Consider the following 25795-nt stretch of genomic DNA (forward strand, 5'->3'; position numbering starts at 1 on the left):
GTTGAAGTTGGTCAGAGACTGTGGACATGATACAGTTGATGGTCAGAGACTGCGGACAGGATACAGGAGATGGTCAGAGACTGCAGACATGATACAAGAGATAGTCAGAGACAGCAGACATAATACAGGAGCTGGTCAGAAACTAAGGATATGATACAGGAATTGGTCAGAGACTGCAGACAGGATACAGAAAATGGTCAGAGACTGCGGACATACTACAGGAGATGGTCAGAGACTGGGGACATGATACAGGAGTTGGTTAGAGACTGCAGACAGGAGACAGTCAGAGACTGCGGACAGGATACAAGAGGTGGTCAGAGACTGCAGATATACTATAGGACATGATACAGGAGCTTGTCAGACTACAGAGATGATACAGGAATTGGTCAGAGACTGGGGACAGGATGCAGGAGATGGTTAGAGACTGCGGACAGTATACAGGAGATGGTCAGAGACTGGACATGACTCCACAGTGATGATCATTTATGGTCATCATAGGGAATAGAAAATTCCCCAGCCATTCATTCACTGTAATCACAGTGGGGAACAGCTTAAGGTCTAAAACAGATACCAACTAAGATAAGTTACAGCATCCTCTGTAACCTCTTTTACTACCATAAGACAAGTAGTGTCAGTATTGTGATCTTACCGTCAATTTTGTAACACTATGTACTAGGAAATCAGAAAGGAGATGCAGCATAGCATTATTGAAGGAGAGTTATAGTATATATGATAGACTCACCCGGGACAGAGGCTTTTGGAGGTGACTGAACGCGAGCCTCTTGCCTACTGATTATGGGCCCTGGATTTTAAGGGAACAATACTCTTTGTGAGGTATATGCCTGGGGACCCTTGAAGTAATGTTCCTTTGGAATCAAGTCCATGTCTCACCAAGACACACAGACTCTGGGTTAACTGTCACATTAAAAATAGTGACTGCTTCATACTGTTGGGACTCATAGCAGATGCTGATGTCATCAGCAATCCACCTGTCTGGGGTTGTCTGCTATAATGTGTTTATTGCATGTAGTAGTATGTCTAGTGAACCTACTAAGGGTCTTCCACCCATTGGTTATTGTGCTAATTAACTCAGCTTTTGTCTACTAGCACACTACTCTTGTGGTCTGTGTTTATACTTATGATGTGGATTGTGCCTTTTGAGCTAGTTAATTAGCTCATGTTAATTTATGTTTCTGGTTATAGTTGTATTGTTAGGGTAATATGATCAGAAGGGGGGGGGGGGTTGGGAGTCTCTCGTGTGTATATAAGCCTGTATTCTTGTTCTAATAAACAGTTCTATTTCTGGTGTACTCCAAAACTGGTGTTGCCTGGTTCTTGGGGTTACTATAGCCAGATCCATTGGTCTCGTGTTCCAGGACTTGGGAAGCAGCTTCTTGGCGAAAATACCCAAAACGGGGTCCTAGGCCAGTCGCAGTTCACATGGTGCCATGTGTGAGCATCTACACCTATGATTACCTGACAAGACAGGGAACTAATAGAGCAGGTAGTATCGGGTAAGCCATGTATGCAGCAGCCTTCACTTGTAGGCAGTTTTTAGCAATACAAATATTTTCCAGTTCTACACCATGAAAGGCTTTCTTTTTCTTTCTGCTCGCTAATGATGTCTCTTTTCTTCTAATACAACATTTGCCAGTTACCATCACATCACTGCAGCCCGCCCCCGTGCCCAAACCCAGCCAAGACCGCCCCCTACCTGAGACTGCCCGTCCCTGGTGGGGGGCAATTGCCCCCCTGTAGCGATACCACTGGTCCCTTCTGCCTGCGGGCGGCGCCGTTCTCCTGCAAAATGTCGCCCAAGGCAAACGGCCTTGTTTGCCTCGCAGTAGATATGCTCCTGGCTGTAACTGCTTGTGTAATTGCATTGTAAGCTGAAGTTCTGCTTCCATTTACTAGTGTATCTAAATCAACTAGTACATATAACACTTCCCTCCCCGAGACTGACCATGCTGCTGTCCAAAAGGTGCCCCCTGTGTTCCTCCATCCAGAGTGGGGGCACCCTAATAAAGGAGGTGTGTTATTGGTCAGAAAAATATATAGGAAGATCTTGTGAGCCACTGATGGGTTAATGCCTCCAAATCAAACCTCTAATGATAACAGCTGCAAACACTAATCACGTTTCATACCCGTGCAAAATAATATAATCAAATAAATGTGTCTGTGCTAAAATAACTATAATGAAAGTGACAATCAATATAAAAAGAAAAATGCAATATTGAATATTAAGTGAAAAAGCACAAAGACAAAAAATATATTATGAATTATTGCACCAATATATCTAAAATAATGAATTATATCTGTGACCAAATATTTAGTGATATAATCAAGCGCAACATGCATAAAATACCAAAAAACCACGTGTAAACTCTAGGTTTGAACAGAGTGCTCACTCTTTCGATATGGAGATTAGTATAGTTCATAAGTAAAAAACTCCAAAGTGTACAAATCTAGTGTCCATCTCCAGTGATATCCATCATGCTTATCCAGAAAGTGTAAATTAAAACATGCTCCTGTGCTCTCCAGTGACCCCCAAAAGCATATGCGCTCACCTCAGAGCGTGTGACACAGTACCTAAACTATGTCGAATCACGCATGGGAGCCACCCCTGGGCTCTGATAGATATGATGATGTTGTCCTCCAATTTAGCTCAATTAGTAGCATTCAGTTTCATAAATGGAAAAAAGAGAAACCCCATAGTGTAATATTGCAAAGTAAACGTGTTTATTCCAGATAAAAACACTCCCCTCATAGGGGTACTCACATTGTATGGGTGCGTGAGTGCACCAATCTAATCACGCTTCACTGATAAGAAAACAAAGCGCTGGTCTGGCGTGCGGTGTGGTATGCTCCTTCAGTCTATTCCACTGTGTTGACAGCTCCGTCCTGGCCCCTCCCCTACGCGTGTTCGGCACAGGGATCACATGCCTTCATCAGGGGGATCTGATTGGACGAGCGCTCGTGGTCTAATTATACTAGCGGCGGCCATTTTTCCTTAGTCCGCAGACAACCTAGTGTTAGGCTCCAGCTGTATTCTCCCATTCTAACCATATAAACTGCTCCGATCGTCTGGTGAACATAGCACCTAACGATGGAGGTATCAAAGTACCCAGCTACCTATAGCTAGATGTGGAGTATATATATCCACATTGAAATGTCCTTATACATATTATAACCCAGGACGGAGCTGTAAGATATGGGATACCAAACCGCACCTCATATAATGCCATTACACTTTGTATGTATAAATAATACAATCAGGCATAATTATATTAACCGCATCTGAAGGGGTGAACACACATATATTCTATAAAAAACAATCTATATATAAAATATGAAATAAAATTAAAAATATTAATAAAACCCCAAAGGATATATATATATATAAATATCTCAAACATCATATAAAACTCCTAATTTAATGGTTTAATTCATAAATAACATCTCATTGGTGTACGAAATCCAATATGAAACTTTATTATTATTAATCGGTCCCCATTATGCGATCTAGCGATATAATCCATATAAAATATGGATAAATAATTTACATAAAAATTAAAAATTATTAAATAATAATAAATGAAAATACATAATGCAAAAAAATAATATAAAAACTGGAATCTTTCATTAAATAATTATCTGCAGTGGAGTATTAGCAGACAAAAGCTAAAAAATGTTTTAAAATTATTTTAAAATGCATATGGGAGAAAAGAGGATAAAAGGGGAAGTGAGATCTTCTAGTTAATCGCATTTACAGACCCTACTATGCTGCATCTCTTCCTCCTACTAGTTGTATAAATGAATATATAGGGAAGAGTGAATGACAGTATCCGAAAATTACTTAATGCACTTATCATATTTGTACCAACTACCTAGAATCCAGTCCAATAAATAAAATCATTGGCGGGATCACTATGTAGAGATACAGATTAAAAATTACTGAGAAAACATTTCAAATCGAATTCCTTATTCAACCCACCAGGTGATAAAGAGCCAAGCTGGTGTATCCACCAGGATTCTCGTTTACTGATTTCCTTAACGAAGTTAGATCCTCTCCAGTGGCGTTTGGGTGCTTCTATTCCCCAAAACTCCATTCCAGTGGTACTCTGATTATGCATTTTTTTTTAAATGTATAGAAAGATGATGTTTATCTGATCCTTTTCGTATGTTTCTAACGTGTTCCTCCAAGCGATCTTTTAAGGCCATAGTGGTCCGACCAATATAAATGAAATTGCATGGACATTTTAATGCATAGATAACCCCAATAGTATGGCAGGATATAAAATCCTTGATGGTATAAGATTGATTGGTTTTTGGGTTAGAGAAGTCTTTCACTCTTTTGTTGTTACCAGGAACTCTGACACAACTATAACACCTTCCACAACCATAGAAACCTTTGAGGTCCCAAAACATTTTTGGCTTTGGAGGAGGTGGATCCACTACATTGTGTACTAGTTCATCCCGTAAACTCGGTGCTTTTTTAAAAATGATTTTGGGTCTTTCCGGAAGAATCTCTTTGAGGTGAACGGAATGCCAAAAATGCATCAGTACATTCCAATATTTCCGTATAATTCTTTTTACTTCATTGCTTTGTAAAGAATAATCGATTGTGTTATTGGTCAGATCACCAGGTGAAAACAGAGAGAAAATAGTCTAAAAAAGAAAACTAATGCAGCCACCACATCTAATGATTGGTAAGCTGCAATATATAAAATTTTTGGTTTTGGGTTTATTTCTGCTTTAAAAAAAATTCACAAAAATACATTTTTCATAGAAGACTGTGGATGCTCACAAGTGGCAAAACACTGCTCTTTATATATACACACAACAAAGGAGACTTCTGGGAGACATATTTGGGTCAACATATATCAAAAACACAAGAAAAAAAAAAAAAAAATAAATCGGTTGCTCTGGGCTTTTTTCCAGCACATTTCCTGTTGGCTTCATGGACAAAATGGCTTCCTGCTAGGTGTTGGGATTGCTGAAAAGCCCTAAATTTAAACCTCTCACAGAATGCTCTGTAAATAATTCCCAAAATGAAGGTAGGGTTTTAAAATTAACTTTATTGGTATTTTCATGTTTACATATGTACAGAAAACAATGTGCTTCAGTGTTTTTTTTAATCTATTTTACAAGATTTATTCAGACTTTACATGAAACAATTTATAGACATAGTCTCTGGAAACAATCTTTCAGTTAAGCCATTACTTAAAGTAAACGTCTCAAAAATCTGGACAATTCAAATTGAGCTTGAAGTAAAACAATATAATTTTGAGATTACCTCCCATGAATATGAAATGCCAAAATAATCGGTAGATCCACAGATAAGAAAACTTGAAGCGAAACTCCAAGCATAAAGACTTTCATTTTAACAGCTTTCCGACCGATTAACGCACATATACTGCGGCAGAAGGGCACGTACAGGCAGATTAAGGTACCTATACAGTGCCCTTTAAGAAGCGGTGTGCGGGCGCGCCCGCGCCCGCCATTACCTCCGTGAGTGTGATCGCAGGTCCCGCGAACTCGATGTCCGCGGGGAGAGGAAAAACGAGGAAATGCTGATGTAAACAAGCATTTCCCCGTTCTGCCTAATGACACTGATCACAGCTCCCTGTAATCGGGAGCGGTGATCAGTGATATGTCACACGGAGCCCCTCCCCCCAGTTAGAATCACTCCCTAGGACACACTTAACCCCTGCAGCATCAACTAGTGGTTAACCCCTGCAATGCCAGTCACATTTACACAGTAATTAATGCATTTTTAATTACACTAATGGCTGTATAAATGTGTATGGTCCCAAAATCACGCCAAAAGTGTCCAATCTCTCCGAATAATGTCGCAGTCATGATAAAAAAAAAAAAACGCTGATCGCCGCCATTACTAGTAAAAAAAAAAATTAATAAAAATGCCATAAACTATCCCCTATTTTGTAGACGGTATAACTTTTGCACAAACTAATCAATAAACGCTTAATGCGATTTTTTTAATCAAAAATATGTAGAAGAATACATATCGGCCTAAACTGAGGAAAAAAAAAATGTTTTCTTATATATTTTTTTGGGATATTTATTATAGCAAAAAGTTAAAAAAAATGCGGTTTTTTTTCAAAATTGTTTGTTTTGTTTTTTTGTATTTGTATTGTATTTTTTTGTTTATAGCGCAAAAAATAAAAACCGCAGAGGTGATCAAATACCACCAACAGAAAGCTCTATTTGTGGGGAAAAAAGGTCAATTTTGTTTGGGAGCCACGTCGCACGACCGCGCAATTGTCAGTTAAAGCGATGCAGTGCCGAATTGCAAAAAGTGCTCTGGTCTTTGGCCAGCCAAATGGTCTGGGGCTGAAGTGGTTAATATGATCCTTAGTAGCTACAAAGGATATAAATGCACTTAATGTGCACTAAATGCCTTTGAAAACTCAGTTATTATCTAGTAAAAGTGACATCATCACTGTGCTGTACATAGCCTGTACAGAGAGCAAAGCTGTAGGAGGGACTCAGCAGGCCCCGCCCACTACAGGCTGCCAGCAGAAAACTACAAGAGGGGGCGGAGACCAGACCAGTCACCCTGTACAGTCGGAGAGAGCGAAAGAGCGAGAGAACGCAGAAGTGACTGACTGCACAATGCTGAATTACTCTGAACAGATCTGTAAGAAATACACAAAGCACACCAAGATTCAAGTAAGAATACACATGATTCTTGTATTGAGGCAATATTTGTTTAACCCGGAGTTCAGCTTTAAAGTGCATGTCAGGGCAAAATGAGAATAAAAAATATGCAGTATATCTCTGCAGTACAGGCACACTTCTCAATGTTGTTTCCTTTTAAGGATCCTGCAGATATAGAAAATGCTTGCTGATCTGCCTAAAATGGGCTGACAAAATGCAGCAGTTTTGTGGACTGTGTGGGGTCAGACTGCCTGTTGTCTTTTGCTATACTACTCAACCATTCCCATTCTCAGACCTCCTTAGGATAAAGGCTAATCATTATGTAGTCCAAAATAAGAACTAGATATGTTCTTTGATAAAACAGAGAACGCCAACGCTCTGAATTTCAGACATGAACAACACTTTTTTTTGCAGACATCAAAACATAGCAAAACATTTCCAATGGAATATTAATAGGATCAAAGGGGCAATTAAGAGAAGTTCATTGCTAGAGTTTACATACACTTGAAGTTGTACACAAATGTTGAGTGTGGTCCTAACCCTCACCCTAGTGAGGAAGGCTGGCCTCACTGACTAATAGTGTGATTCAGTAGGCAGGAGGGGGCGTGGTCAAATGTGACTTTAAAGCTGGCCCTAGTAGGATAGAATTTTGAATGAAAATTCTTAGGAAAAGAATGCTTGTTCGTTTCCCCAATTAATTAGCGGGGTTAAATCAAAGTTCATTTTTGACCACAGGGACAAGAAAATTTTAAGGAGCAGAATGGAATTTTTTTCTGAAATGCACAAATTTCAGTGTATGCAGGTTCCTTGTTGTAAAGTCCTTTTATTCCAAAATCAAATGTTAACTCCCTTCACCAAGTGTACTCTCTACTCCTATGACCTGGGACTATTAGTTATAATGGCTAGACTATGTCTGTATATATACCTTGTCTATATGCTCATGTTATAAAGTACCAAATGATGGAATTCCATATTTAAGTGGAGTTTCCTCATACATAATACTGAAATGGCATATTATATGAACAAACTATGATGTTTCCCTATACTCTATGATATGATTGTCTTGAATACCTACTCTGACTAATGTACACTACTGTATTTTGTAACACTTGATATGCATACATGTAACTGATTGAATATTTCAATAAAAATTCCTTCTGTTAAAAAAAAAAAAAAAGCAAAACAAAATCTTTTGTTCTGAGAATTATTGTACACATTTTCTCAAGACTTTTCCTAAGACTTTTTGTTCTAAATTCTATGGCTAGCTTTACATAAGCTAGGATGTACATCCAACTTTATCAGCCTATACCTCTGGATCGTCTGGTTGTTTTACAAGGGCTTGTCACTGAAGGTAACCTCTACTTATGTGGTTTTCCATCATATGCTCAGTATGAATTTCCCAGCTTAGTAACAGGATTTACTATAAAATTAGTACAAAAAAAAGGCATATTGTCAACTCTCACAATTATTTGCAAACAAATGGTGTTATACATTTTTTTTATTGGTCCCATGATTATTTGACTTAATAGAAAATTAATTTATCACACCAATAGTATAGGAAGTAATGTTTAACACGTTGTCAGTCACATATTTGAAGATACCAGATCGAATACAATGTTTAAGGCACTTTGGACAATCTTATGTGATATGGCTTCTGCAGAACTCACAGAGGTTGCTGCAATCCTTTGCATTGTGTTTGTAAAAGAGGAGTGCACTCTAAATATGGGGAAATGGAAATGTCAAGGTGATTTCCTATGGGGATTCCAGGTCTGCTTTTATTTCCAGTATATGTAACAGCTTTTGTGTTACCATAGTACATACTACTCTAAAACATTTATGATTTAATTTCTTCCTCAATGTTAATATGTGACTAGAGTGACATGGCTTTTGTTGCATTACACTTGAGTTGAATTATATTGTGTCCATGAGGGTTTTTTTTAACACACTGTTCATCTATGAGAGTTTTTTTGTTGTTCACAGCAATAGCCAAAAATCATTATCTTTTCTACCTTGGCATGTGCTGTAGTGCACTGCATTGTAACATGATGTGCTTTGATTTATTGCAGAATGTTCCATTTCCTCCAGTGCACAACACATACTGGGAACAATGGCTTTTGGCTTGTTAGTGTATTGGGCCTGTGCTCACCAATGCAGTTGGTGTGAATGGGCTCTAAATTTAAGGATATGTTCACCTTAAACATGTTCCACCCGTGTTTAGGGTAGAACATGGAACATGTTCCAGCAGCTGCAGCCTCTTCCCAGTGACCGCCAGCTGGTATTTTCTCTAGGAGTCCACTGTCGCTGTTTAAAAATAATGTGGCTGTGTGGGGCTCGGCCCATCCGGCCATGTCATTCATTCACAGTGCTCTGTGAATGGGAAAATACAAGTGCCCACAGCCTTTGCAGCTGTCGGCTTGTAGTTCTCAATGAACTACCATAGCGCTGTGGAGTAGTTCATTGTCTCTTCCTGTCAGTGAATATCTGCTGCCTGTATGAGGTATGAGCTGACAGATACACAAACAAGTCTGGAGGAGTCCTGCATGGCACCAGCGATCAGCAGACTCTTTACAGGCTCCAATTAAAAAAAATTGTAAATGTACATTTTTTTTTATGTGCAAAAAGATGTGCATTTATTAATTATAAAAAAAAAAAAAGAAAAAAAAGTGAACTGGTCTATTAACAATAAATTAAATAAGCCTCTAGCTCAGTTAATAAAACATATTCACTAAAACTGGATTAAATAGCCAGGACCAATCAGGAAACTGAACAAGAGCAAAATAATTATCCCATCAAGCTCATACAGAGCTTTACAATAGGAAGTGAGTTCCATGCCAGCTTAAGCAATTACAGATGACAAATTAAGCAATAAATGCAGTAAATTGGAAATCATACTCTGCACTGGGAAAGTGTCATGATTCACATTCAGTACTTATGAGCAACTGTTACACACTTCAATAAGGTTCTTTAATCCATTTCTGAGGTGCTACAGAACTAGGACCTTCTAAGAAATTCCCACAGATGATGCACGCTGAGCACCATACTGATGATGGATTTTGTTGTGTCATGGAACCGTCAGATTTTGATGAGCTAAACTGTCCCCACAGCATCTTTCAAAAACGAAACCTCACAATGTGACCAGACTAGACTAGAAGATACGTTGTTTTGCCTTGGGCACCCCTGTCCTGCTGTTATATATGAATATTTTCCGTAGGAAATAATTTTATTTTTAAGCACATCTTTCAAGTGAATATGAAATACAACACAAACTTTTAGCTGCATATGGGGCACCCTCCATTGCCACACTTTTTCTCTAGTTAGCCTGCCCTCCTCAACTCTGTGAAGCTATGGCCCCCGGAAGCTCAGTGGAAGTGCCCACATTCTGTATCTGGTATTTGCATAACGCTATTCATTCTCCTAAGTTGGCAGGGGCTATACCTGGCAACTGGATGTTCTGGCACTGAGCACTTCAATGTTAATATATTCTATTATAAAGAACAATAGGCCTATGGACAGAACTATGGGCAGACAATGACTGCATCTAGTTCACAAGCATCTCTATACACTGTTCAACCCAATCCAGTTGAGTTCATTGTTACGTTCTGTTCCCATTGGTTGCCCATTACCTCGGATTTGGTTTGTAGGTGAAGGGAAGTATTGAAAATGTGAATGTATGCACTCCAGCGAGATACAATAATCTTGATCTTACCGAGAAGAACCTCAATCCCCTGCTTTGAGGTTACTCCAGGCCAGGCTCCCACCATGTGTAGGCCTTAGCACGATCTTTAACACAAGTCTGGTTCAAATCCTTTCCTCAACCCCACCTGGGCTCCCTTCTCCTTCCTGTCCATTTCTGTGATAAGCCTGAAGAGAATACCATCTGACTGGATAAGCTCACAGGCCAGCTTTCATGTCCCAGTCTAGGCCACCCTGTGCTATAGGAGTGAGTGCGCATTTCATCTCAAGGAGGAGGTAGCCCTCCAGAGAGATGATCTGCCCAGAGTACAGTTCTTCCCCAATAAGAATCCCCTCATTGGACGTAGCTGTCTCAGCGAGTCTCCAGCATTAGGACACCCACACTCCTCATCACCCCACAGGCCTCTCGACAGCCAGCATTGCACCAGACAAAGCTAAACCCACTTTTATGACATACTGGCAGTCACCACAGTTTTTTATCCCTTCTTCTCATTTATTTATATTGATAAATAATTTTAATTTTATGGGGCAGATAATGTTTGTTTTATACCACGTAATGGGAAAGCAAACTTCAGCAGTATATTAATGGCCATTAATATTTCTTTCCGTAAAAGGATTGACCAAATTCTAAAACAAAGACAATAACATTTACACAAAAAATGTTTTAAAATGTAGTTTATGTAGTGGAAATGGGGACATGCAATGTGGTCTATATCTTACACCTGCGAGCTACTACTTCCCTCTGGGATGTGGACTTCAGAGTTAACTTTGTGGTCCCACCACATAAAGCAGAAAATAGCAGACTCATTTTTATGCAGTGGATCCGCAAACCAAAATTATATTATATTATATATATATATATATATATATATATATATATATATATATATATATATATATATATATATATATATATGTATATATATATAAGTATATATATATATATATATATATATATATTTAGTTTTTTAATTTATTTTAATATACAATAAAATAGGCAAAAAGCTTCAGTCTGGCATTTGCATTCATTAATACATGCATTAAATCTAGTTTACACAGGCATTTGAAATCCGTTAAGGTCAGTTTTAGCTCCGGCTTTGTTCTTTAATTCATGTCATTTCAGATGCATAATAAAGCAAAGCAAACATGTACTAAATATATGGTAAATGCATTTCAAATGCCTGCATACACTAGGCTTTACTATGGTAAAAACTGATCTTATCACCTTTTCATCATAATCAGGTTATTTACCATGGTACTTTTCCATCAGAGTACATTTGACAACACTAGACCGCATGATCATAAAGCAATTAAGCAATCTTCTGTTCCACTTCATCAAAGATATTCAGATACTCGCAATGTAACCAACAAGAGTCCTTTCATGGAAACATATATATTTACTTTTCCGACCATTTCTGACCTCTTTCATTATTAATTCATTTGGTAAAGAAAACTGCACTCTAGAGTCTAATTCTCTGACTGTGTGTCACCAATCTAAATTATTGCTGCGGGTCCCATTAAAAAAAAAAACTGCAGGCATCCAACCACAGGAGGAAAGAAAGTGGTTGAATTGTAAAAGTCCAAATCATGAAAGTAAATGCAAAGAAATGAGCACTAAAGCGAACCATAGATGGATAGAAATTCTGCCAGTTCAGCAGGGACCGGTCAAATATCTATCCATCTATGGCCATTCCCTTTCAAATGCAGTTAATTTAAAGAGGATCCCCCCCCCCCCCCCCCAAAAAAAAAAAAAAAAAAAATGTAAAAGTCAGCAATTGCAAATACTGTACTTACCTGCCCAGGGTTCCCGCGATGTCCGCACCCGAGCGATTTTCGGATTGGCTCTCGGGTACTGCTGCCGCCTTTTGGCTTCACATTCAGTTCACTACTGCGCATGCGTGGAGCGCTTTCTAACTGGCCAGGCGGCGGAGGAAGGAAGGAGGGAACTTCTGCAGCGCTGTTTCCCGGAAGTGGGGAAGGGTACCTGCCAAAAACAGGTACCTGTCCCCCCCTTCCCCCTGAAAGGTGCCAAATCTGGCACTGGAGGGGGGAGGAACTGTATAAGCGGAGGTTCCACTTTTGGGAGGAACTCTGTTTTAAGGACCAACTGCTCTTAACCACTTAAGGACCGGAAGATTTGCCCCCTTAATGACCAGGCCATTTTTTGCGATACGGCACTGCGTCGATTTAACTGACAATTGCGTGGTCGTGGGACGTTGTTCCCAAACAAAATTGCTGTCCTTTTTTTCCTACAAATAGAGCTTTCTTTTGGTGGTATTTGGTCAACTCTGCGCTATTAGCAAAAAAAGAGAGACAATTTTGAGAAAAAAAGCAAACATTTTTTTACTTTTTGCTATAATAAATATCCCAAAAAAAAGTTTCTCATCAGTTTAGGCAAATAGGTATTCTTCTACATATTTTTGCTAAAAATCGAAATAAGCGTATATTGATTGGTTTGCGCAAAAGCTATAGCGTCTACAAAATAGGGAATAGATTTATGGCATTTTTATTATAATTTCTTTTTTTTTTTACTAGTAATGGAGGTGATCTGCGATTTTTAGTGGGACTGAGACATTGCCGCAGACAGATCAGACACTTTTTTGGGACCATTGACATTTATATAGTAATCAGAGCTAAAAATAGCCACTGATTGCTGTATAAATATCACTGGCAGGGAAGGGGTTAACACTAGGGGGCGATCAAGGGGTTAAGTGTTCCCTAGGGAGTGATTTTAACTGCAGGGGGGGGGAGTGTACTGAAAGCAAATAGACAGAGATTGCCGTTTCTGATTACTAGGAACAGCAGATCTCTCTCTACTTCCCTGAAAGAATGACGATCTGTCTGTTTACATTGACAGATCTCCATTCTGTCTCTCTCAGAAACGATCGCAGGTCGCTGGCGGACATCGGGCTGCCGGCCACGCGCATCGGCTACGCCCTATATAACTTAAAGCCGCCACCGCACAGCTATGGCGATTCGCTCAGGGGAGCCAACCTGCCGCTGCATAACGACGGCAGCTGGTCGGCAAGTAGTTAAAGAGGCTTGTTGGAAAATTTTGCTTTGATCTGTGCACATATTCACTACTTATTTGGATTTGGTTATTAGATTGAAATGTAATAAATACCCATTTGACATATTACTTGTATACACTTAACATTAAAAAATTCTGATGCAGGGTCCACTTGCAAGTTTGCACTGCAATAGCATACTGATCCAGCAGGTGACACTGCAGTGCAAACTCCCAGGACCTAAAGCAGAAGGGACCCCCCCTCAGTGTTATTGCATGGAAGTTTCCCCTACAGAACCTGGAATTCCCCTGTAACTATGCACCCACAGCCATCCAATGGTTGTGGGACAGGAACTCTGATGAAAAGGACTCTAGAGTGTAGTTTAAAGTATACCTAAAAGCAAAACATTTTATTTAATTTGGATTGGAGTAGGGTAAGATTCTGTAGACTCAACAGGAAATAAGAGGATATCTTCCCAATGTGGGAGAAAACTCCACTGAAAGATTTCCCCTCTACTGGTCTGGAGGCAATTCAAAATGTTGGATTTTCATCTTCTCAGTGAGACTAGTGATCAGGACAGTTGAAGAGAATGAAGCTCCCCTAATGCACTAAAAACCTGGCAGTAGTTCTAACCCCTCACTAATACAAAAAAGAAAAAAAAAAAAGATTTGCCTTTTAGTTATACTTAAGGTATTCAACCTAAACTAAATGTATAAACACAAGGGGGAAAAAGTGCAATAAAACAAAGGTAACAAAAACTGTGCACACGAGTGCAAGAAAATCTACAATTCTTCACATGTAATTTATCAATTCAATATCACAGCTGAACTGTGAGCAGCTATGGCTGAAGATCTGTTGGCCGCCTGGCTTGTTCCATGACTTATAAGAGCTTGAAAACTTACCTAATACAAAGGGTCAATATTAGACTGACCTTTATAAAGAAAAACTGCCTCAAAACAATTAGATCAAAACAGAACAACAATTAACAATGATCACATTGCACAAAAAAAGGACACTTTATACATTTACATAGTAACACACTGCATCTCGTTGTGCTTTATAGTCTATCAGTCTAACCAAAACATCTTGCAGAGCGGCCCCAAAAACTGTCACGCCGATTGACAGAACTCCACATCCACTTAAGATTCACCCAACGTAGTCCAAGGTTTCTCTTTACAACAGAGGCACACACGTAATCTTTGGATTTGTCAAGTGATGGCCAATAATCCAGTGGGTAGAGGTCCTCCAGGGTCAACACAATACTTTTCAATAAAGGCAAAATACTTCCATGGTTTAAAAAAAAAAAATCCATGTATATATATATATATATAAAAATATATATATATATATATATATATATATATATATATATATATATATATATATATATATATATATATATATATATAATACTGTACACAAGGAATTTAATTTTTGGCAGCTGTAAACTCCCAGGATTCTCCTTGGTTTACGTCAAGTTTGTAACAGTTTTCTTTTCAATAAGGTCCCTAAGAAACATCTGTTCTGCTGAGATGTTGTGATATTCATTCTATCAAAGGAAGAAAAGACAGCAAATGTTAAATACTAATTAAACAGAGACAACTGTGTCTATGCTTCACTTCAAAGGGAAACTACTATTGTGATTTTTTTTGTTACCATTAATTTTGCAATTTCTGCAAAAGCCTTTACTAGCATCAATAAACCTAAACAACCACAAATGTAGGAAACGTAAAGGGTTTGTTCACCTTTACCAAAAACTGCCTATACAGATAAGGGGTGTCTGTAGATTAAAACAATCTGTGCAGCTTAGGACAAGATGGTACAGAATACCCACCTTGATCCTCGTCACATGTGTTGGAGATGTGAAAAGAAAAGGTCCCCTGATCTATGAATGGTGGTCCTGCCCCAAGATCCATTTTTGGAAGGCGGTCCATGACCGTGTTAGGTCAGTGTCTACCCTTCCACTGGAATATTCCCTTGCGTCCTACCTTCTCCAACACACAACACTATCAGATAGGCTTTAATATAAATCCCTAGCTATGTACATGATAAATGCAGCCAAGCTTTGTGTGCAACCAAGCTTTTTCAGACGATCTCTGCCTACCAAAATCTTCTCTCCTCTGGATGACAAGAACATCACTAAACTGTATATGAGGTAACTTACCATCTTAGAGTGGACCTGCTATGTCCTCCCAGGTCTGCCCAAGATGCTTGAAATAATGGTTTAGAGGAGAGAGTACAGGGACTGTGAAGCTGCACTCCCCCAACCCAGCACTTTGCATCCCCTCCTCACCCCCATTCCTCCATTCTTGACCCCCCCTTTTATTTCTGGCTAGATCCCCTTGACTAGGTATGCTCTTTTCTATGGTCATTCCATCCTGTTTTACCTGATTGTCAATTTTATAGGTCTGATTTCCATACATCACCTGTATCGTAACTTATTTATGTGCATTTTACTGGTTGTAATATTTTATCCATACCAACCGTAGTTGTGATTCAGTAGACTGGAACTATGCCACCTTGATGTATTTTTCCGATGTTACAATAAAGCTTTTATGGAATTAGAAATAAATAAAACTGCAGCTTTGACTAAAGTTGAATTTTGCCCTTGCTATAGGTTTAGGCCATTTATGTACCTCATAAAGCCTGACCTGAAAACTCGCAGGACATTGCTAAGGGAGGTCCAGCTATTACTGTTCCTCTTCACCATCTAAGGCAGTGGTTCTCAACTCCTGTCCTCAGGACCCCCTAACAGGCCAGATTTTAAATATTACCTTGGGGAGATGCAGACTAGAATACTGCAATCACTGAGCAGCAAATTATATCACCTGTGACGTATTTCAGTTATCTTGCAAAACTGGCCTGCTAGTGGGTCCTGAGGACAAGTTGAGAACCACTGATCTAAGGAGTGAGCTCTCAAACTCTGAGCTCAGAGCTATTGCATCAGGGGAGAGAAAGCACACTGAGGAGATTTGAATCAGAGAAAGAGCTCACTCCTGTGATTGTGAATGTAAACAGTGATAACTGGAACCCTCTTAGCAACATCCTGGGAGTTTTCAAGTCAGGCTTCATGAGTTACATAAATTACCTACACCTATAGTGAGGACATTATTTGATTTTGGTCAAAACTGCACAGCTTGTTTGCATCTACAACTGTCCCTTATCTGCATAGACAGTTTACAGTAAAGGTAAAGTATGCCTTTAAATGGAGCACAAGCAGAAGTTACTTTAGGTGAAGGCTGCACCTCAAAATGAACAATAGATCCTCAGACATAGGATGCCTTTTAAACATAATTCATTTTAGGGAAGCAGGTGTGGGCTTCCCTAAAGGAGAAGATTTCAGCTACCTGCAGTTCTGTATCTGCACATTAATTTGCCATGTTTTCACTTACACACGAGCGGAATGTCCGACAGAAAAAGTCCGACGGAAGCTTTTCATCGTCTATTCCGATCGTGTGTATGCCTCATTGGACTTTTTTTTTTTCGAAAATTCTGATGAACCTAGAAATGGAACATGTTCTAAATATTTCTGACTGAACCAATTCCTATCAGGAAACCCGCTCGTCTGTATGCTGTTCCGACGGACCAAAAACGATGCATGCTCTGAAGCAAGAATGAGACGGAAGCCATTGGCTATTGCACTTCCTTTTTCTAGTCCTGTCGTACGTGTTGTACGTCACCGCGTTCTGGAAGGTCGGACTTTGGTGTGACCGTGTGTAGGCAAGACTGCTTGCGCGGAATTCCGTCGGAGTTCCGTCCGAGAAACCTTTGGAGTTTATTCCAACAGCAAAACCAGTCGTGTGTACAGGGCATAAGGCTCGGTTCACACTTCTGCGATGCGAGAACCCGTGCGAATCCAGTGTGGGTTCCCACATCGCATACAACTCGCAGGCAGTTCACGCTGTTCTATACGAACTGCTGCGGGTGTCAATACAAAGTTAATGACACTCCAAGATCGGTTCGCATTTCGCAGTGTGAACTGTCAATTCGGACAGGAATCGGATCACATTGGGTGTGAACACTTATGCGATCCCATTCTAGTGCAGACCAAAAAAGAGGGTCCTGCACGACTGATCTGAATGCAAATTCCGCCATACAATCTGTATGGCGGAATTTGCATCGCACAGACATCACATGTGAGTGCGGTGCGAATCATATGCAATGTCTGACATTGCAGCAGTGTGAACCCAGCCTCAAGGTACATCTGCCTACAAATTTCTTCTTATATGCTTTGTTTTGTATCATGTCTACTCAATTATCTTTAAGTCTGCAACGATTCAGTTTTCTAAATGCCAGAAAGTTAACATATTTGTGTGTGTGCACAAAGCATGTCAAAATTCTAATTTCTCTTGCTATTCAGAAAATCTACATGGAGCTTGAATATTTTAGGGCTTATTCACACCAGGTGCATTGAGCTGCGTTGTTAACTGCAGACTCAATGGAAAGATACTGGGAAAACAAAGGTTCTCCATGAGCCCTCTTGACAAGTGCATTACTATTCATGGAATAAAAATGCAGAATGTCTACATCTTTACACAACGCACAAAGATGCATTTAAATGCACATCATTGTGTCACTAAGTTCAATACAAGGCTAGTTCGGATACAAGGATTTACAGCAGGCAAAATACCCTATTAGTACCTTCTTTGAAAAACTCAAGAAGAATCAAGAATTGCTTTAAAGTTGTTCAAGAAATTGCTTTAAAGTGGAGTTCCGCCTGCCCCTTTAAAAATGAAAAGACAGCAGCTACACATACTGTAGCTGCTGACTTTTAACATTAGGACACCTACCTGTTCTGAAGTCCAGCTATGTCGGCAACGCAGTTGGTCGGGTGCTGCCGCTGCCATTGTGAGTAAGAGAACCTGGCAGTGTAGCCTTTCGAAAGGTGCCAAATGTGGCACTGGAGGGGGCAATCAGATGAGCGGAAGTTCCACTTTTGAGTGGAACTCCGCTTTAAGCTGGTTATATTTGCAATTGATTTTCTCTAAGGAAGACAAAACACCTCAGACCTAAAAAAAAAGGTTTTCCTCCTCTGTACTAAATGTCATTGATGGAGCTATCTTCACTACCAGCTATTGTATTTGGGCAGCCACACCACGCCACTTTTTGTACATCTTCTTCTTTCTCCTAGCAAATTGTTTTCTATACGTACTGCCTGTGGCGTGCACACTTTAGAGCTGGGTGCCAGCATAATACAACTCCAACAAAGCATGCGCAGGACTGACATCATCAGTGGCTGCCCAATGCCGCAGAAGAGGATCCTAAGTGCCAAAGAAGATCTAAGCTATGTTATATTTATAGATAAACAACTCTGTCATAGGAGTGTATATAACTTGTCAGGGAGGAAGATGGTAGACACTAAAGTGAAAGTTATCTGAATATTAAACATTTTTAAATAGACAAAAGCTGTTCCTTAAAGTACCTCTCCTAGGATTCTCTGAGTGCCAGAAGAAATGTAAATGCCACATAAGAATTGAGACACAAAAAATTACAACAAAACAGCACTTAACAGCTTACAGAACTAACAACTTATAGACTGCAGTTCTTACCTGAGCCATTACAGACATTGTTTCATTCCCATAATAGTGAAGTGAACTATTTAAAGATGTCAAGTTGTATTTAAATCCTGCTATATGGACTTCATTACATATATGGAATGCCAATGATATGGCGATAATTCCAGTGGTGGGATGTTTTGGTTTCTAGAAAAAAAAAAAAAAAAAAAAAAAACAGAATTCAATACCAAGTGACACCTGCGGGTGGCAGCATTATCCAACACTTAAATGCAACAAGTTATCAGTTCCAAGTTAGGCTAAATGAACTTAGCCAGGCTCTTGACATGTTTTGTTTATCTCTACACACAGACATCCTGTTTAACCCCTTGTCGCTGCTTGTACACATATATGGGGCCTCACTGAGGTGGGTCTTCTTCTGTGAGGCCACATATATGCGTACGTGTGTTTGTGCTGATAGCACTCTGGGTCTCATACTAATGATTGGGAACTGGGCGGCCCAGTTTCCAATTACCTAATTGCTATAATAGCCTCTGAAAAAATAAATAAAAATAATTATAATTATATAATAAGATTGTAAGCTCTAACGAGCAGGGCCCTCTGATTCCTCCTGTATTGAATTGTATTGTACTTGTACTGTCTGCCCTAATGTTGTAAAGCGCTGCGTAAACTGTCGGCGCTATATAAATCCTGTATAATAATAATAATAATAAAAAAAAAAAATAGGTAGCTCAGGGTTTGATCTGGGTCACGATTAAGATTTTACTTTTTAAAGGGTATGCAACAGGTAAAGTAAAAACAACTTTGCAGAACATACATTCAAGGTACAGTAGTACGTGTTTAGTCCGTATACAGGTACACTGGAGATCAAAATTAGAGAACAATTCAGCAGTGAACTGGCGAGCAATCGCAGCTGCATTGTTGAAATGATTGCCCATTGAGATTCTCCATGTTATCCTGTCCTCTCTCTCTTGCATTTGTCTTTCGTGGACGACCAGCCTTCTTGGGGGACTTGAATGAGTTTGTGACGTTGTAAAGATTCAATATTCTAGAAATCACAGATTTGACAAACTTCTCTTGCTATGGCTGAAAGGGTCACTTTAGAACGGCTCACCATCTTGCAAAGTCAGTGAAAACATGAAAGTTTGTCTGCCAGTTTTGTTGGATAATTAAAGAAATTAGCACAAGGTACCAGATTAACACCAATTACTGGGAGGTATCTGAACGTGTTCTTTAATTTTAATCAATGTTCTTTTTCAAATCTCACTGACGTTTTTTATTCTGTGCTTCAAAATACTGTATATGTAACTCATTAAATATGCCTAACAAAACTGCTTTTTTTACTCCTGCTTAGATCATTTCAAACAGGACAAAACAGTGACCTTGAAATTTAGAAAATTGTAGGCTGTGCTCTATTTTTGATCTCCAGTGTATATCCTGTCAGTGAGCTTGCATAAAGCGACAGTAAAAGGGTGAAACTATATATACTGTATAGACTAGAGGTGCGCATCTTCACTGGCCTCACAATTCAATTACCATCATCGTGTCAGCGATTTGATGCCACGATGCATTACTATTACTGCCCATGGTTTTCATCAAAAATATTCAAGCAGTCAGGAGAACTCCATTTTTTTATTTTATCGGTTCTTAAAAAAGAAAAGGGCAACACTCCCTGCATGTACAGCAGACAACTTAGAAGAGCTCCAGGCTCCCCTCAACATACTAGAGGAGAGGGTCAGAGACTACAGACATGATACCAGAGAGGGTCAGAGAATGCAGACATGATACAAGAGATGGCCAGAGACTGCAGACATACTAGGAGGCGATGGCCAGAGACTGCAGACATACTGGAGGATATGGTCAGAGGTTGCAGACATACTACAGGAGAGGGTCAGAGACTGCAGACATGATACAAGAAAAGGCCAGAGACTGCAGACATGATACCAGAGATGGTCAGAGACTGCAGACATGATACCAGAGATGGTCAGAGACTGCAGACATGATACCAGAGATGGTCAGAGACTGCAGACATGATACCAGAGATGGTCAGAGACTGCAGACATGATACCAGAGATGGTCAGAGACTGCAGACATGATGCAAGAGATGGTCAAAGACTGCAGACATGATGCAAGAGATGGTCAGAGACTGCAGACATGATACAAGAGAGGGTCAGAGAATGCAGACATGATACAAGAGAGGGTCAGAGAATGCAGACATGATACAAGAGAGGGTCAGAGAATGCAGACATGATACAAGAGATGGCCAGAGACTGCAGACATACTAGGAGGCGATGGCCGGAGACTGCAGACATGCTGGAGGATATGGTCAGAGGTTGCAGACATACTACAGGAGAGGGTCAGAGACTGCAGACATGATACAAGAGATGGTCAAAGATTGCAGACATAATGCAAGAGATGGTCAGAGACTGCAGACATGATACAAGAGAGGGTCAGAGACTACAGACATACTATAGGAGAGGGTCAGAGACTGCAGACATACTACAGGAGATGGCCAGAGGTTGCAGACACACTACAGGAGAGGGTCAAAGACTGCAGACATGATACAATAGATGGTCAGAGACTGCAGACATGATACAAGAGATGGTCAGAGACTGCAGACATGATACAGGAGATGGTCAGAGACTACAGACATGATACAAGAGATGGTTAGAGACTGCAGACATAGTACAGGAGACGGTCAGAAGGTAAGTATGATATATTTTTTATTTTAAAGAAAAAAATAATAATACTCTTTAGTATCACTTAAAAAAAACATTAATCAGTCTGTTGGCAACAACTTGGATAGAATGCAGGTAAACATCACTGAAAAAAAAAAAAAAGGAAGGCATTCCAATTTAGAAAGAAGTATACTGCTAGCAAATAAGCGGATGTTTCCAAAGGGGAAGATAATAGGAAAATCTCAGGAACATATTAAGACAGAAATAGAGGAGCGCAGCCTACAATGTGATAGGCACACGGTACACACACACTGGATAGGTGCAGCAGAGGTGGGGGATGTGCCACTTCTATGCACTCGTCCCTCACATACATTAAGCATGACAGAGTGGTCTCTCACCTTCGGAGCACTCCTACCACCCCCCTCCTACCCTCGCAGTTCATTTCCTGAAGCAGACTCAGTGCCTGTGATGACAGCTGCAGTGATGTGTGTGTCAGTACCGAGTGGCACCTGCCCATTGGGGGGGTGACAGTCTGAGCTACAGATCCCGAGGAGGGGGAGAGCGTGGGGAGCGACATGCTGCAGCACCCGTCTCCTGAGGCTACACCATCCAGTGAGGGGGGAGCAGCGCCAGGCTGTCGGCGCCTGTCATTGCAGCCATGTCACTTCTGTGGAGGGAGAGGGAGGGGGAGGAGTCTGAATGACATTATTATTACTATTATTATACAGGATTTATATAGCGCCAACAGTTTACGCAGCGCTTTACAATATAAAAGGGAGACAATACAGTTATAATACAATAATATACAAAGGGATTAAGAGAGCCCTGCTCAGAAGAGCTTACAATGTAATAGGGTGGGGCAGGTGGTACAAAAGGTTGTAACTGTGGGGAATGAGCTGATGGAAGTGGTAAAAGATGAATTGGAGATGTGATAGGCTTTCTTGAAGAGATGAGTTTTCAGGGATCGCTTAAAGGTAGCAAGAATAGGGGATAGCCGGACAGGTGGAGGTAGCAAGTTCCAGAGGATGGGAGAAGATGTAAGAAATCCTGGAGATGAGCATGGGAGGAGGAGACGAGAGAGCTTGAGAGTAGGAGGTCTTGAGAAGAGCGGAGAGGACGATTTGGGTGATATTTGGAGACAAGATTGGTGATGTAGCTCAGGGCAGAGTTGTGAATGGCTTTGTATGTTGTGGTTAGTATTTTGAATTTAATTCGCTGGGTGATTGGGAGCCAGTGTAGGGATTGGAGGAGAGGGTTGGCAGACACTGAGCGGTTGGTAAGGTGTATAAGTCTGGCAGCAGCATTCATGATAGACTGAAGAGGGGCTAGCCTATGGAGAGGCAGGCCAATCAGAAGGGAGTTGCAATAGTCAAGGCGAGAGATAACGAGGGAGTGAATGAGGAACTTGGTGGTTTCATTTGTTAAAAAGGGACGAATTTTAGAGATGTTACGGAGGTGAATTCTACAAACTTTTGACAACGATTGGACTTGAGGCTGAAATGACAAGTCAGAGTCTAGGATTACACCTAGTACCCAGGTGTGAAGGGAGGGACTGATAGTTGCATTGTTGATTTTTTGTTGATTTTAATGGAAAAGATGTTTTGTTGATCTTGATGGAAAAGTCATGGAGCCTTGGGTAACAATACTACTCCTCCATAGATACAGTACAGTGAGTAAGCTTTGTCACTGTAGAACAGGTACCTGGACCTCAATCTGAGACCTGTGATAGGGGCTCTTTGGGAGAGAGTACAGAGATGGCGAAACATGCCGCTGACCGCGATGGGTCGCATAAACCTATTTAAAATGATCTTTCTTCCAAAGTTGCTGTACATTTTCTCAAACTCACCTTTGTACGTCTCAGTGAAAGTATTCAGGCACATAGACTCTACTGTGGTAGAATTTTTGTTGGGATCTAGGCCCCCAGGATATCTCTGGCAGTGCTGAAGCTGGAATTGCGATTAAACTGCATTCCGCATCAATGCAGAAGCGCTAAAGGCTGCATCGTGATACATCAATGCGCAGATCATTTTCAACACCCCTAGTATAGACAGGTAGTAACATTAAAAATGTAACAAGGGTATCAAGGTTTGGAGACCCTTATAAGCAGACCATGTAGATCCCAGCCTAGATTTAGAGGAGGAGGGTCCCCTCAGGCATACACTTGGTGGTACATGAGGAGAAACCTAATGGGGGGCATCTAACCAAAGTCTGGGCATACCAATTTTAAGAAGTATAAAAGTAAAATGAGAGAAATAAGAAGAAAGGAGGTAATAAAAAGAAAGGTATAGATGGGGGGGAGAATACTGGGAGGAAGGAAAAGTAAGGTTAGCGTATTTTAGGTAGGATTAAAAAAAAAACCTCCTGTTTTTTATATATATATATATATATATACACATACATATATATATATATATATATATATATATATATATATATATATAATTTTTTTAAATATAGCTGTATATTTCTTACTATTACTATGTCATACTGATATGGAATTTATCAGTCCTAGGAGGCCACAGTTTTTTTCTTCTTTTTCAGGCATTTTCCTTTATTTTTACCTGTTCTACAGTGACAAAGCTTACTCACTGTACTGTATCTATGGTGGAGCAGTATTGTTACCCAAGGCTGCTGTCCTGACTACAAACATTTCCCTCTGTTCTCATCTTTATTACATGGGGAAAGGGCTCCATTGTTCATATACAATAGATGGGAAAGCAGATAACATTGTATAATATTTCAGTTTGGTACAAAGGATAGAAGATGTTTGGCAGGATCAACAATCATTTATTTATACTTGCAAAAAAGTACTTTGCCTGAAAAAAAAGAGAACTAATGCAGCCACAACAGCAAAGGACTGGTAAGCTGCACATTACATTTTTCTTTTTGGGTTTAGATATACTTAAAGTGCACTTTATTTTTAAGTTAAATTAATGGTTTTGGGTCAACAATAATATTTCTTAAACACATTGTTAAACTGTCAAATCCATTAAATTCCTTAGGGTTCACTTATATGAACATTTCTATTTTATGGACCCCATAAAGAGGTATTTTTACATAGAAAAGTAATATCAATATCTATTCTAGGGATTCTGAACAAACATGTTTGAGAACCCATTTTTGCTCTGGACAAATGTTCTGCTTACCTCCTGGCCTATGGGCAGTAACCCATCAAGAAATCCTAATAAAGCAGTAGTATTAACCACTTCAGCTCCAGAAGGTGTTACCCCTTTCATGCCTAGGTCATTTTTTGGCTATACGGCACTGCACTACTTTAACCACTTCAGCTCCGGAAGGTTAATCCCCCCCCCCCCCCCCCGACCAGGCCATTATTTGCTGTTTTAACTGACAATTGCGAGGTTGTGCGACACTGTACCCAAATTAAATTGTTGTCCTTTTTTCCCACAAATAGAGCTTTCTTTTGGTGGTATTTGATCACCTCTGCGGTTTTTATTTTTGCTATAAACAAAAAAAAGACCAACAATTTTGAAGAAAAAAAAAACAATATTTTTTACTGCTATAAAAACATATCCAATAAAAAAAATCCCAATAATCATATATTAAATTGTTTTGCACAAAATTTATAGCGTCTACAAACTATGGGATATATGGAAAATATATATATTTTTTTTACTGCGGCATTGCGGAGGACAAATCTGACAATAAGTGACACGCACTGTAACTGTACTAATGACACTGGCAGGGAAGGTGTTAACATCAGGGGTGATCAAAGGGTTAAGTGTGCTCACTGGCAGTGCTTTCTTACTGTGTGGGGGATTGTTTAGACAAAGATTCAAAGGCAGAGATCCGTGTTCCTGCTTAGCAGAAACACAAGATCTCTGTTTTCCTTACTAGCAGAACAGCGATTTGCCTTGTTTACATAGGCACACCACCGCTCTGCCTCTCTCAGAATGATTGCCGGTGGACATCGATTGGTGTCCCAGGCCCGAAGAAAGAAATGACGTAGAGGTTTGCTCTTAAGGGCCGCCCTGTTGTAAACTGGGAAAAAAAAAAAAAAAAAAAAGTTAAAACATTTTTTACTTTCAGCAAAAAAACAAAAAAATAAAAAATATGAAATCTCTTAATACATTTTGGGCAAAATGTATTCTCCTACATGTCTTTGGTAGAAAAAAAAAACCCATCTCAAAAAGTGTATATTGATTGGTTTGCGTGAACGCGTATCTACAAACTATGGGATATATAGTGCGATAATTATTATTTT

General features: G+C 39.8%; 1 protein-coding gene across 6 annotated transcripts in view; it reads right to left on the reverse strand.

Annotated features, from left to right (window-relative positions):
* Positions 1-14796: 14796 nt before the first annotated feature.
* The window catches only part of ST3GAL6 (ST3 beta-galactoside alpha-2,3-sialyltransferase 6), a 322642-nt gene continuing 311643 nt past the window's right edge, over positions 14797-25795 (reverse strand). For all 6 annotated transcript variants that reach the window (XM_073616978.1, XM_073616973.1, XM_073616974.1 and 3 more), the window contains 2 exons: positions 18932-19084; positions 14797-14931 (listed from right to left, as the gene is read on the reverse strand). In XM_073616978.1, the coding sequence (XP_073473079.1) occupies positions 14851-14931; positions 18932-19084 (234 nt within the window). In that variant the 3' untranslated portion in view covers positions 14797-14850. The remainder of the gene's footprint in view (positions 14932-18931; positions 19085-25795) is intronic.

Source organism: Aquarana catesbeiana, linkage group LG02 (genome assembly GCF_042186555.1).
Source record: "Aquarana catesbeiana isolate 2022-GZ linkage group LG02, ASM4218655v1, whole genome shotgun sequence".
Taxonomy (NCBI): domain Eukaryota; kingdom Metazoa; phylum Chordata; class Amphibia; order Anura; family Ranidae; genus Aquarana; species Aquarana catesbeiana.